Consider the following 15,420-nt stretch of genomic DNA (forward strand, 5'->3'; position numbering starts at 1 on the left):
TTATCTTCTATAGCATGCTTTTTATTTTTATAATATTATTCTTAATATATCTTTTTTATACATTTAAATTAAAAATAATTATTATTATTATATACAGTGACCTTCTGCTCCTCTTTCTATAAAAGAATAACATAAGCTATTCTTAATATTAGAAATTACTTCTTAGTTTAAGTGTACATTGTCTGTTAGACAAGAAGAAATAATTAGTATTTATATAAGGGCCTCAGGCATTCTAAGATTATGTATATAGTAGTTAGTCAGCAGATAGTAATAAGACTGAGTAGCCGAGTCCTCTAGTAGGGACCTGTCCCATAACACAAAACCATGTTTAAAATATATTAAATATGTTCTTAAATTAAAGATTATATTTGTTATATAATACAATTAAATAATATAATTCTTTTTATATTTATTCTAAGTAGGCCAGGCTCATCTTGACTAAATATATAAAATATAAAAATAATTATATATAATAATATACTAAAAGGATCCTTAGTATATTTGTTATAGATATTTATTTTTTTAAAAATAATCTTGAAGTAGAAATCAGGTGTATATAAATTACATATATTAAACTTAAAGAAATTTGATATTCTATAAAATACCAAGACTTTTTAAATAAGATAATTATAAATATAGTATTTACTAGTATTTTCTATTTCTTAAAATCATAAAAAATGGATTGTAATCTACAGTTAATATACTATATATGTTCTTTATATATAACTTAAGTTAATTAATCTCAGTCTCTATCTTTAATTATTAACTTTTCGTATTCAAATATTCTTTCTATTTTTATTTTCCGAAAATGGTAAGGTACTGTTCTGTAAAATCTGTATTTAAAATGATTTATTGTATTTTAAAAATTTTTACTATAAAAATATCTATAAATTAATTATATTAAAAATATCTTTACTAAAATAATACTACTATCAATTAATTTTAAAACTTTTTATAGTTAAACTAGTTTCAAAATATACTAAATTATGCTAGGTATAAATTTCACAATATTAATTTAAGTTTATAATTTTTAGATAATATCTACTGAATATATAATATATATATATATTAAATATATACCAGAACTGGCTATTAAGTAGTTTTTTATAATAATTTCAGATGAAAATATAATATATGACCTATTAGAATTATATAAGAATAGATCTATAATTGGATACTTAATAATCTGCTGCTGGCGGTGATTAATTCATAATATATATTAAATAAATAAAAGTCTTAGTAATTAAACTATTATACGTCTATATATAATGAAATTTTAATTATATTAAATCAATTCTCTGAATAACCTGCTACCCATATTTAATAAATTATTAATAAATTTCTTAAACCTGTGTATTATATATAGTAAATATAAAAGATATATTATCAAAACATACATTTTATTTAGATATAAAAATAAAAAGAGAGACTTTGTACTTTATTCAATTATTACATTAGAAATAAATACTTCTATCAAATTCAATATATATATATATTTCTAATTTTAATATAGTTCGATTATAGAATTGTAGATAATATAAAAATAAATTTCTTGAAATCTAGTATAATTCCCTTTTTTCTAGTTAGTACTTGAAATCAGAATTCTTTATGATAATATATTATATATATTCGGGTGTTTCCTCAATAATATTTTCTATAATCTAGAAATCCTATTCTTATTTCTAGTATAAGAAATATATGGATAAGCAGTAAAGATTAAAAAAGAAATTTCAAATAGAATTAATATCCAGCATATATCATAATCTATATATATATATATATTCAACATCTATATTCTATACTAAGATAGAAAATATATTCCTTAATTCATGATTATTCTGAATATTAAATTTATTTTAATATATAGAATATTGGTAAAGGCCTTATTACATAATTAATATGAAACTTGAGAAATAAATATATAATTAAGGAAACAAATCCTTTTAATCTCCTTTTTATTATTATTCTATAACTAATTAAACATTCTTTAAATGTCTAGTATATATTTTGAATATACTAGAAGTATATAATAATCATTTTATCTTATAGATATATTTTTAAATTAAAATTATAATATTAACTTTAATAATGCTTATGAATAATAAATTATATTACTCTGCAGGCTAAAGCAGTATATCTAATTTAAATATATTTCTATAATTATTGGTAAAAAATCTTAATTAAGATATTCTTATACATATGCTTGTGTGTTATATATATATATAAGATATATTAATTTAATATTTTTTATTTTGATAAATATTTAGTGAATACTGTTATTCCAAGTATGAAAATTAATTTGTAAATATAATATAACAGAGCTCTACACCTGGTATATATTATATAAAATAAATTTGTTAAAGCTAAATTTTCGAAAGTTATATATTATATAGTTATTAAAATTTATACTTTGTTAACCCAGGTCTTAAATACATACAATATTATTAGATAATTTATTTAATTTAATATTCCATTTTAATTCAATAATGTTTTTGTTCCTGGTTTTGATAATATAGATATATATTCATTACCAGAGATTTTTTATATATCTTTGAAAATGATTACAGAATTATTCTCTAGTGATATTAGAATTCATTAAATTATATAATAATATTTTATAAAACATATTAATTTAATAATAATAATAAAAGAAATTAGTATAATTCTGGATAATAATCTATTTATTAATAGGTATACTATATACTTCATAAAAATATAGAAATTAGTAAAATCAGAAAGTCAAGATTAGGACTAGAATTATTATTAATATATTTATATTATAAATCTTTAATAATATCTAATTATTCTGCTAGAAGAAAAATTTAATAGTTAAAAAATTATTATTTATAGCCAGTTCTATGAGCTGTACATAAAGAGTTTTAATAAAAATTTTAATATAATCTTTTATATTATAAAAGAAATGAAAATAAAAATATATAAGATTATTTACTAGTAAAATAAGCTTAATAATAACTATAATAAATTAATATATAAATATAATCTATATATTATCCAATTTTTTTAATTTAATAATTAAAATAGCTGAACAGCTGAGACTTTTAAATTTAAAAAATAATGAAAATTCCTGATTTATTCTTATTAAATAATAATAAAATTATTAGCTTCAAAGACGAGCTTGTTATAATATAATAAAAATTAAAAATTAAAATAGATTATTTAAGTATAGCTATTATTTAATAAGCTTATATAATTAATTATTATAAAAATAATACTAAGAAATATTTTATTTTTTTAATTTTATTTTAATATTCTGGATTTTTATACAGATATAATTAATATAATTAAATATCTGAAAATTATTTATATTAATTTAAATAAATTTTATAAGTTCATATTCATATTCTATTATCTTACAGTAGAGATAGATATTACTAAAATTTATTAAAAAAATAATTTTTATAAATATTTTTCACTAAAATTACAAAGCTAATAATATTCTATTTTAATAATAATAATATAATATTTCAATAATATATGAAAAAGTATATTTAATTATTAAACTTAAACTTAATTAATAATATAATAAAATATTATAATAAAATAAGTATTTTGAACTGCTAGTTATTTATATCAATTACTATTATTATAATAATTATAATTTTTTTATTTTCATTGAAATTTTTTATAATATTAATTATATCACCAGCATAAAGCCAGAGGAATATATTTATATAATAATTAAAAAAGATTATTTTATTTATTAGAAAATAAAACATTTGTTCTAGAATTATTTAAAAAAGAAAACAGGTTAAATTAGATTACTGAAAATAATAAAAAATAATAATTTAATAAGAAATAATATTTAGAAAAAGTCTTTTTTTCTAAATAAAATAAATATTAATATTAATTTATTATAAGATCTACTAGATTAAGAAAATAAAAGTTTTACTTTTAGAATTTTAATATTAAATAATAAATTAATAATATTTATATATATTCTTACTAATACTAGAGCTAATATTTATACTTATATAAATATTATTTTTATTATTTTAATAACTTATTATTTTTAAATTAATATTATTTTTTTCAAAATTAATTATATTATTATGAACTTAAATAATAAAATTATAGTATCTTTAACTTATATTATTTAATTTATAATTAATAAATACTAGTTCTATAATATACTATTTCTAATATTTAAACTATATTATTATAATATTATTTTAGAATGAATATAATTTATCAAATATAGAATCTTACTAGATTACTAGTAAAATAGATTAATATAATTTAATAATTTTTTATAAAATAGAATTAAGACTAGGCTATTATAATAAATTCTTTAATATATTTTATTATAATATTTTATCAATCAGAGTTATTAATAAAATATTATTTAATAAAATTATAATTTTTAAAAAATAATTAATATCTAATTATAAAAATTTTTTTTAAAAAATTTAAAATATCCTGAACCTACCAGAGCACTTTATAAAAAATTTTAATAAAAATATATTAAAATCTATTAAATTAAAATTTTTAATATTAAATTTTTAAAGCCCTCCAGAATTCTCAGAAAAAATATTTTTAAAATAATTAATAAAATTATTACAGAGAAGATAGAATCTTAAAATAAAATATTTAAATTAATTAGAAAAAAGTAGACTCTTTCTAAGTATTATTACAATTTGATAAATATTTCTTCTTAAGAAGAAATTAAATATTTTATTTTTTTTAATTTATAATTATTATATCTAGTTAAAAAAATTTATTAAAAATAGTTTCTCTTTATAAAATAATTTTAAAAACGTTTAAAATTACCTGAAATTACATTATTAAAAATCTAAAAAAATTTATCATATTTAATATAATCCTGTTTATCTTTTTTATTTTAATAATAAAAAAACTTAGAGAAGGGCTATATTTATATATTAATTAATAAAACTTTAATATTCTAATCTGAAAAAATCATTATTCTATTCTTTTAATTAATAAGATAATAAGCTGTCTCTGGAATATAAAAATATTTATAAAATTTAATATTCATTAAGATTTCTACCATATTTATATAGATTTTAAATTGAAAGATTTAATTACTTTTCAAACCTATTATAGAACTTTAAATATTAAATATTATTATTTAAATTTATAAATAAACTAGCAGTCTTCTAGTATCTTAAAAATAAAATTCTTATAAATTTTTTAAATAAATTTATCTTTATATATTTAAATAATATGCTAATCTTTGATAAAAATGAGATAAAATATAAATTTAAATTTACTAAAACCTTAAATATCTTCAAGCAGCCGGACTTTAAGTAGTAGTTTATAAATATAAATTTTATATAACTAAAACTAGATTTTTAAAATTTATTATTATTACTATAAATATTTAAATTAATTTTATAAAAATTATTATAATTATAGAATAACAGCTCCTGACTATTATTAAAGAAATCTAATTATTTTTTAGATTTTATAATTTTTTATTAATATTTTATAAAAAATTATAATTAAAGTATTAAATTTATAAACTACTTTATCTAGAAAAGTACTTTATTTTAATAAAATTAATTTTATAAAATTCTTTTTAAATTTTAAGATAAGTTTCAATATTAGCTCTAGTACTAGTTTACTATAACTTATTTAGATTTATATATATTAAAACTAACATAACTAATAAAATAATTACACAAATTTTTTATTAGTAAATTAATAATATATAATATTATATAATTTATTATTTAAAAATTATATGTCCGCCTGAGTACAACTACAATATTTATAATAGAAAAATTAATTACTATTTATACTCTTATAGAATAAAAAATAAAGTTAAAAAATTTATAATACGTAAAGAATTTATTATTCTAACAGATCATTAAATTCTAAGATATTTTATAATTATTAAATATTAATGTAAAAAGAATAATATATTAATTAATTATCTTATATAAAAAGAACCAGATTAAGATTATTTAATATTTATTTATATTAAATATTATTAAAGCCTGAGTCTCTGGAGCCTGGTATAACTTTTAAATTAATATTAATAATTTTTATAAAATAAAATCTTTATATTATAAATTATATTTCAAAAATTATTTATATTTATTTTTTTCTAGAAAATCTCCAGAAGTAAGCCTGCTAATAAAAAATTAATTACTTTTTATAAAATAGATTATTTTTATATTAAAATAAATTAATAATTCCTGATCAAGTTAATTTTTAGATTTAATTATTAAATAAAATTTATTAATAACTATCACTAGCTCACCCTGAGTAAGTAAAAATAATAAAATTAATTAAATATTAATATTTCTGAAATACTTAGAATAAAAATATCTAATATTATATAAATAATCATTTAATTTATAAGAAAAATATATATTTAGATTTATTATTTAAATTATTTTATATTTTTTATTTCTAATCAGCCATGGCAGTATATTTTTAGAAAATTTTATTTTTTAAAAGACTATTATGGATTTAATACTATTTTTATAATAATAGATTATTTCAATAAATATATAGTATTTATTCTTTATATAAAACAGATTTTTATATAGAATATAATTTATTTATTTATTAATTAAATTTATATTTAAATAGGGCTCCCTGATACTATTATTTTTAATTAAAAAAAATTAATTTATAACTAATTTTTAGAATGAACTATACTAAGTCTTATGTTTTTGGTTATAATTTTTAATAATATATTATTTATAAACTAATAAATAAATAAAGATTATTAATTAATATATAGCCCAGTAACTTATTTTATTTATTAATTATTTCTAAAATAATTAATTAGAATTACTATTATTAATTAATTTTATTATTATAAATTATAATCTTATTTTATAAATTTACCAGATTATCTCTATTTATAATAAAAAAATATAAAGTTTATATATTATATAACTAGAATTTTCTAGCTAATCTATTATTATATATTATTATTTAAAATTAAGCTTATGAGTTTACTTACTATATAAAATAAATTTAATAAATATAATAAGATTTTTGTTAATATTTATAACTGAAAATAGGGCCAGTCTGTATAAGAATTATTTAAAAACTAATATAATTCTATATCTATTATTAATGAAATAAATAATATATATAAGATTTATTGATTTAAATATATATATATCCTATTTTCTGTCTCAAGAAATTCTATTTATATAATATATTTAATCTATTATTAAAATAGATCTAAGATATTATTATACTTATTAAAGTTGATAATAGATTTAAATAAAAAATTGAAAATATTTTAATAAATTATTTACAGTACAGTTATTTCTAGTATAAAATTAAGTAATTAATATCTAATATAACAAATTATCTTTGATATTTAGTAAAAAACTTCGAGAATACTTTCTTCTAATTTTAAGATTATCATATAAAGTATTTTATTTATTTTAGACTTTTTAGATATTTTCTGTAATAATTAACAGCTATAAAAACTGATAAATTTATATTTAATTATAGAAAATAATTTATTACTAGCTAAAGATAGCTAGACTTAAATAAAAAAATAATATAATAATAAATAATATTTTTAGATTATATAACTTCTATTTTATTTATTTTATTTATTTATCTTGTGTGGTTTATTTATCTTTATATAATTATATATTCCTTTCTGAGCTTCTTCCTTTCTTTCCTCACACTAGAAATTCTTATTAGATAGCACTAAATTTGACCATTTGAACGGCTTCCACACTAAGTCTTATTTCAAATATAATCTTATCTTATTAGATAGAGAGGATAGCTATTAGCATAAATAAAAATCATATCAAAAAAGCCTGGCTGGTATAACACTAGTATCTATCTATAAATATTATTTATATATTTAATAAAAAATATTTTTACGGTTATTATTACCGAGCAGATCAGGAGCCGAAAGAAATAATATTTTATGAAAGTATATATATTTATTGTAGTTTTTTCAACAATCAAAGTCTCAAAAAGATTATATTTAATTACTATTTAAGATTATTTATATAACCCTCTTATTCCTTTCGAAATTATATGAGTATGATATTATAAAAAGCTATTCAAAGAATTATATAATCTTAAGTATGATTGTTAACCTGATTATAAAGAATTATATATAAATACTATATTAGTAAGCACTATTTTAGATATCACAGAAAAATGATAATAGATATAAATTAGAAGAAAATGTTATTAAGCCAAAGAATCTTATTAAACTATAAAATTTTATTAGATAATGGATTTAGATATTATTTCAGTTATATTATTTCATTTGAAAGTTAATCAATAAGCTTTATGCTATTGATAATTAATATTGATCTTAAATCTTATATTTGGTTTTAATTATTTAGTTATAAATAATATTTATTTATATATTAATTATAAAATTCTTATAGATATAATAAATATTTATAATAAATTATATATAGAGAATACAGTATATCTATAACAAAATAACTTCTTATTGAATTTGAATTTTATATAAAGACAGATTTTTTGTTATATAAAAAAAGATTTTATGCTAGTAAAGTACTAAAGTTTTTATTTGAGACAGATTATAGCTTGAATTATTACTAAGATTTTTTTATATATAATGATAACTATCATTATTTCAACTACTATCAAAGTGGAATTATAATAATCTACTTTTCTTTGTTTTTATAATATTTTTATAAAATTCTTCTGTATTGTCTCGTATAGAGTTTTATTATAAATTTCTATAGTGTATTCTTATTTTATTTTTATATAGATTATCTTCGTCTAGGATCTTGTTACAAATGTATCTTATAGAAATCTTCTTATAAACTTTTAATAGTAATATCTTTTTTATAAAATTCGAAAAATATTTTCTTCTATATATAAAATCTTAAAGTATATCATAAAGCCCCACCTGCCTCTTGTAGAAACTTTTAAAATTTGTATATATATATATAAATAATAAATCTTTATTCTGTATTATTGATCAAAGCTCAATACTTATGATTCTTAGTAGAACTTTCTAGTTATAATTTCTTTTTATTTAAAGATCCCCTTTTTATTCTTTTTTTTCCAGCTCCTCCCCCTTCCCTGTAAAATTATGTATATATAAGTCATCTTTCATATTTAAAAATTAAAATAAGTAATTATTAGTTACTTGTTCTCCATGATATCTATTTTTATTCTCCTTTTTTATGAATAGCACTGAGATATTTATACAGAATCTCAAATTTCTAATTTAATATTATATAAAATATTTCAGTCTTTCACTCCGCGGAAATTATTTTATACATTGATTTGATTTAAAATAAAATTTACAAATATTTATAAGTTTAATTTTAGATTAATTTCATATTAAAAAAATAAATATAAGATTATAGCGAGTAATATAACCAAGATATATAATATAATTTTATTTACTTTATTTATTATACATAATCTTGTTTTATTTATTCTGTTTATTTTATTTATTTATCTTTATTATCTATATATATTATACTTTTCCCTTCTTCTCTCATGTTTGACACTCGTTAAATATTATGATTGATTGATTCTTTCTTCAATTAATACTGTATATGGTTAGTTATCTAATAAGATTACTAGTATTCTTCTGATATATATTTCATAATACTAAAAAAATTAAAATGAAATAATGTAAGTTGAAGTCCCCAGGTAAATTACTAATTAATGAATTTCTTAAATATAATAATTGAAGAAAATCAAATTGATTTTATTCCGCGTGAGAAAAAAACTATAGTAATATTTATCTTTTTATAAGATAAAGAAATTAATAACTAGAAAAAAATTATCCAGGAAGAGAACTGTACAATATATAAAAAATCTAGAAAAATCTTTTAATCTAGCTTTTGTTTTATAAAATAAAAACTGGAATTGAACATTATAGTAAATAAGTATGATCTAATTACCTAGGAATAGGATAAACTAGTCAAGAAATATAATAATGATTTTAAAAATATAATATATAGACAGTTTTATTAATATATTATATTAGTTATAATAATCAGAAAATTAAGATTTTTAAATCTAAGAAATTCCTGAAGATTCCTGATTCTTTGATATTAGAATTTAAATAATAAAAAATGTAGTCTTCAAGAACTAGTTGATTATAATATATTCAAAAATGAAAGCTAATATAGATTATCTAATTTAAGTTTTCAACAGAACAAATTAGTAAATTGAAAATTATTTCATGAATGAAATCAGTTAATCAAAATCTATTCTATAAATTAGATTAAAAAGTTCTTAGCAGGTCAGGTAACAGGTTTAATTAAATTTTAAAATTTCATTATATATAATAATATTTAATTATTTAACCAAGGTGAACTATCTAAATATAAATCATTAGACCTCCTAGATTGATATATATCGATATATAAATTAAATACATGATAAATTAATAATTCTAATAAATAATTAGTTATATATATATATTATATTAATAATTCTTGTTATTTTTTGAATAGTTATATCATATATTAGTGTTTTCAAATTATACTAAAAATAGATTTTCTCTAAAAGCCTTCCACAGGAATATTTAATAATAATAATAATGAAAAGATCTATAGTATTATACTCTCAGTCTAGTAGCACTAGACTATTGTTAATAAATATTATAAAGAGAGATTCTGTGAAAGATAAAACAAATTATAAAATTATAAAATCATATAAATCAAATATTTCAAAATAAATCTTTTATATATTCTAAATCATATCAGGCTTGCCGGACGTATAGAGAGCACGCAACTGAACCCGGACGTTACCAGCACAATAGACAACGTGTGGAACTATATGGGCCAAAGAGCTATACTTGAAGCATCATACCTTTCCGGTTTACTGCTTCCTCGATGTGAAATCCGAACACGAGACGGTAAAGATCGCGCAGCCAAAGATGTTGCCCGCTCTGCATCATCACTTCAACAGCGCATGCCACATCAGCTGCACCCGCTCTAGCTGAGGGACCCACATTCCTAAATGTCGGATCGAATGCAACCAATTGCTTGTAATTCTTCAAAAGTGCAACCTGCCATGGCATCGACCCAAACGCGTCTGAAGAAAGCGACTTGACGAATGAAGGAAAACTATGTGGCCCGACGCGCTGGAATCCGCTATTTATTGCGGCCTGGGTCACTAATATCCGAACACATGCCAGGGTTGGATCCCGGGATGATGTCTTCACCGTCTGCGTGGAAGATGTTTGTTCTGAAGACTGGCTTTGACCTGAAATATTAGACGAATTAGACGACCAGGCGTGCGAAGACTGACCTGGGCCTTGGCCCAAGACGAAGATATTCTGTACTGGTGCGTCATCGGGCGACACGGTTGCGGTATCGTCGAATATTGTTGTTGGTGTCTCGGGGTTTCCTTGTTGATTTATCAACTCATCAACCGAACCAGACTCCAATGGTTTCGGTTTTTGAACGACCTGTGTAGTAAAGGTTGCTTGACTTGGCCGGGGTGTACCTCGATCAGAGTTTCGAAGAGTACGTTGAGTCCAACCTTCACGGAAGATATCGCATAGTTCCCAACAAGCCTGAACTGCAGAACCAAGCAATTCCTCACCTAGCCTTTTACCTTCTTTGATACTCTGACGTATGCTGAAAAGCATTTCTGCTAGGGCCCAGCAGGCGCTCAAAAGGGATTCTGTTTCTGATACAAGTGTCCTTTGTTTCATCAGGCGGTGACATATAGTGATGTAGAAGTCCAAGGTTCTTTCTCTGAAAGCATCTGGGAGGTTACGGTCGTGTGTATTGTACAGATGATTGTTCAGCTCGAAGCTAACACGGAGAACAGAATCGGCATTCTCGTCGTTTCTGACGCGGGTCTCGAATAGTGTTTGGCAGAAGTCTCTGCAAAGGTCAAGCGTTGGGTTGATTTGCGGTGCACGATCATCACTATGACTGTCGTACAATTCCTGGCACAATCGCCAGCACGATCTCCAGACGTCCTCCCGAGTATCCACAGTGCATCCATGACGTTCACGGTGGATGGAGCTTAGCGTTGCCAGTGTATTGCACAGAGCCCAGCATTCAGCCAGAGCTGCTTGTAAAGCACGAATCTCTGATTCTTCATCAGACAATTGTACAACTTGTGAGTGGTGACTTTCGGGTTTCCCATTTGTATGTTGGCCAGCATCTTCAGCATTCGCATTTCTTGAGGAAGCGAGTTCTCTATTGACCGAGGGCCTGGTGAATAATGGCTGTTCCTCGCAGTGATTTACGGCCATCTCTGATACTTTATGACTGGTGGAATGGACATCTTTACTAATGTCGAGGAACTCCTGCCTTGTTTGTGCACGTGGGGTTGCTCGTTCAAACCAGTCTCTGGCTGGTTGAATCGATGTAGTAGTCAGCGGCGGTGGTGATGTCGGACCATATTGATTCTCCTGATGCCTGTCAGTACATCCATGTACAATGACCAGAGGATCAGTACCTTGGCCGACTGTTTAGGTCCAGTGCTCACGGAAGGAGGTGCCACCACGTTTGATGCTAAGGTTTCTGCTCCATCTGACTCTGACGGTGAAGGGCTGCTAAAGTATTGCACGCCATTTACCTGTTTATACCAACTAGAGTTAGCCGTGCAGTTCACACAGCAGATGAGGTGCATTGGATGGTGGTCACTCACAAACTCGCCGAACCCAGTAGGTGCATGTATCACAGACTTTGGAGGCTCGTCCTCATCCGACTTTGTTGGGTTGCTGTTGGAAACCGCATTCATTGGCTGTATCTTACCAACACATCTAGAGTCAATGTAAAATTCGGATTTATACCAATCACACTTGCGTCGGAGAAACTTGCACATACTGTAAGTTCAGTTTTAGTGGTATTTGGTGTGTGCGACGACTGGGTTGTTGCTGTCGGAGGCACTGCTTTAGGTCGAGTGTCAGATATCTGAATATCATTGACGACCGACTTTTCAGTGTGGCTAGGTTGCTTGGGTCTTGAAGGTGACTCTTCACTGTATTTTACCCCTTCGTCAGATGAGCTGCTTATACTTCCGTCGGGCCTGGAATGATTAACAGACTGTGGTTGGCAACGTGTTTTATAACTTACATCTTGAAGACCATTCGCGAAGCAAGATACAAGCAATGAATGTCCAATCCTCGTACAAGGGAGTCAGAATGATAATCATGTTGTGGCCTATGATGATTGATCTAGCAATCCGAGTTGAAATCGACTCATGGCGCATAGGTGTCTAAGCTTAGTGAAGGCGGATGAAGGAATAGTAATTAGTTAGTATCTGTGCTGTAGTTAGGTTGGTTGACTAACGCCAGCGGGGTTGAGCTCATCCTTACTGAAGGGTGCTCTATAATACCTGATAGTACCGCGCTTCCTGTTCCTAGTGAGCTTAGCCTGTGATACGCTATGCATGAGGCTAGTTGGTAGGCCTATCATGTACGAGGTACAGGCTTTCCAGCCCCTTCATTGCTACAATAAATTCGTATGTGGCACACACATATTGATTGCACTGATACTTTCGGAGTATCACCCAAGACAAGCATGCAAAGGCAACGATATGTACGGTTCGAGTGCTTACTCCGCCTAGACCACTTTGTATTGGCTGGATAGATGGCATTCGAGGAATAACGAATTTATCAATGATTAATCATGACCCTTGGTTTTAAACTGACAAACAAGAACACAAAACACAATTTTATTGAGAGCATACGAAGCATATCATTAACCAGTACTGGAAAATGGCCGCTGCAGTGTGATGATGAGCAACAAATCGTGACCTTTGACCAAGGCATTAGATAACAAACAGCCATTGTCCATAAGTACTAGTTGTAGGTGTAGTAGTACTATGGTGGGGTACCCCGGCTTATTATTGGTCCGTGTACAATGGATGTTATGGGGTCGTACTACTCGGCGCTTCCACACGCACTTACGATCTTGGCCAATTGTACTCCGTAGTATCTTGTATTTAGCCCACCATGATGTGAACAGAACAACAGACAGCTGCCCAACGGCGCGGTTTCCTGGTATTTGCGCCCTGTGCCCTATGCCTTCACCAGCTCGCGTTTCGTATGCGATTGGCAGGAGAAGTATCGGGACTGCAGTACTACTTACACTCGACAGATCCGAGACGGACAGTGAGCGAAGCATGGCGCAAGAAGGCACACCTGTTTGATTAGGTTTGACTTAGACTATCACGCAGTAACTATACGGCTCCACCTCTATCTCTAAAGATCCCGCCGTGCGCACTTACATGGCTTATCAGCCCGGAACACCTGATATATTGAGAGCTTTGGCCGGTAGTTCACGCAGCGATTAATCTCATTCGTCCTTCCGCTAATCACGAGAATTTACGGTCGATATGTACTAGTAGTACTGTTTCAGACCCGGCCAGGTGCCATTTTGAGATGAGCTTTACCTACAGCCCAGCCAGTGTTACCTGCCAGTGGTACTTGAACAATGTATATAATCACTAGGCATAAAAAATTGCCATACTGGCCCCCGCGGTTCAAAGATATCGTTCGATTAAAGCGTGAAGTCGATAATGAAAGTTTAGCTGCTCTGATATACATGATCGCCACTCCGTACTCGATCATCTTTGACCGATGAGACCAAATTGGCCCAAGCCGCCGAGCGTAGGGATATGTAGCTATTCTTCACCCACAGACAGAGAAATAGCCATAAGTATGAGTGCAACCAGCGTGCTCAAAGACTGCGGTTAACATGTGTCACACCGTGATCGAGCTGGCAAGACGTTATATGACTCCAAATCAAACGCTGACCTCTTCATAGAGTCCAGGAAGAAACCAAGCAAAGCGTGAGGTGGCAAAAGAGAGAAGAAGGATGAAACATATAGACCGTCCATCCTCTAGCAATGCCATGCAAGCAAACAACCCATTCAGGCCAACGATCTCTGGCAGTGGATTCTGGTTCTGTACAAGGTCGTGAATGTATTGATTGCACCATGTGAGGAAGCAACAGAGATATCCCCCAACTTATGGATGTGCGAGTAAAGCTCGTGTTCATATTTGGTTCTTCGCCCGGTCTCTTTCAGTAGGATTATACCTATTGGAAATATGAGTTTCCATGTGCATGTAATTCCAGCCAGGGGTTCACTTACCGTAGGAGTTTCTCTATCAAATCGACATGAGTCATAATCATTCTGCGGCAACAGTACCGCTTGCATCCAAGCTGATCCATGGCGTCACTTTCAAGCTCCAGTTAGTTTGTCGCCGTAGTTAGAAATTCGACTACCAATACCTACCCATCGGGTATACCCTCATCAAGAAGTTGGAGATAACGCTCCCAAAGATCTCCGACAACCTGGAATTTACGTTGCATGAGATCGAGAAGCGCAATAGGGTATCAAGTGCAACGTACCTTGCCGCAAGAAAAACAGCGGACGGGGATGATCATTTGGTCTGATTGTTTCTTCCGCAGAAAACGTTTTCCTGTTAGTAAAGTGAGTATAGAGGAGTCAGATTTATCAGAAAGCGTT

The 15,420-nt window shown here is 25.4% G+C and overlaps 2 protein-coding genes across 2 annotated transcripts; both read right to left on the reverse strand.

Moving 5' to 3' along the window:
- Window positions 1–10,598: 10,598 nt before the first annotated feature.
- Window positions 10,599–13,261, reverse strand: BO85DRAFT_452716 (uncharacterized protein). Its single transcript, XM_025660893.1, has 5 exons — window positions 13,020–13,261; window positions 12,771–12,972; window positions 12,592–12,706; window positions 12,400–12,519; window positions 10,599–12,352 (listed from the first exon to the last, which is right to left on the reverse strand). Exons 2-5 carry the CDS (start codon window positions 12,866–12,868, stop codon window positions 10,772–10,774), a joined length of 1,914 nt encoding a protein of 637 aa, XP_025511797.1. The 5' UTR covers window positions 12,869–12,972; window positions 13,020–13,261; the 3' UTR covers window positions 10,599–10,771.
- Window positions 13,262–14,944: 1,683 nt separating this feature from the next.
- On the reverse strand, window positions 14,945–15,338 carry BO85DRAFT_380232 (DNA-directed RNA polymerase core subunit RPB10; the record flags this gene model as incomplete). Its single annotated transcript, XM_025656372.1, has 4 exons — window positions 14,945–14,987; window positions 15,043–15,129; window positions 15,187–15,245; window positions 15,303–15,338. The coding sequence occupies 4 exons, from the start codon at window positions 15,336–15,338 to the stop codon at window positions 14,945–14,947; spliced, it is 225 nt and encodes a 74-aa protein (XP_025511798.1).
- Window positions 15,339–15,420: the final 82 nt, after the last annotated feature.

The sequence above is a fragment of the Aspergillus piperis genome (genome assembly GCF_003184755.1).
Source record: "Aspergillus piperis CBS 112811 unplaced genomic scaffold BO85scaffold_21, whole genome shotgun sequence".
In the NCBI taxonomy this organism is placed as follows: Eukaryota; Fungi; Ascomycota; class Eurotiomycetes; order Eurotiales; family Aspergillaceae; genus Aspergillus; species Aspergillus piperis.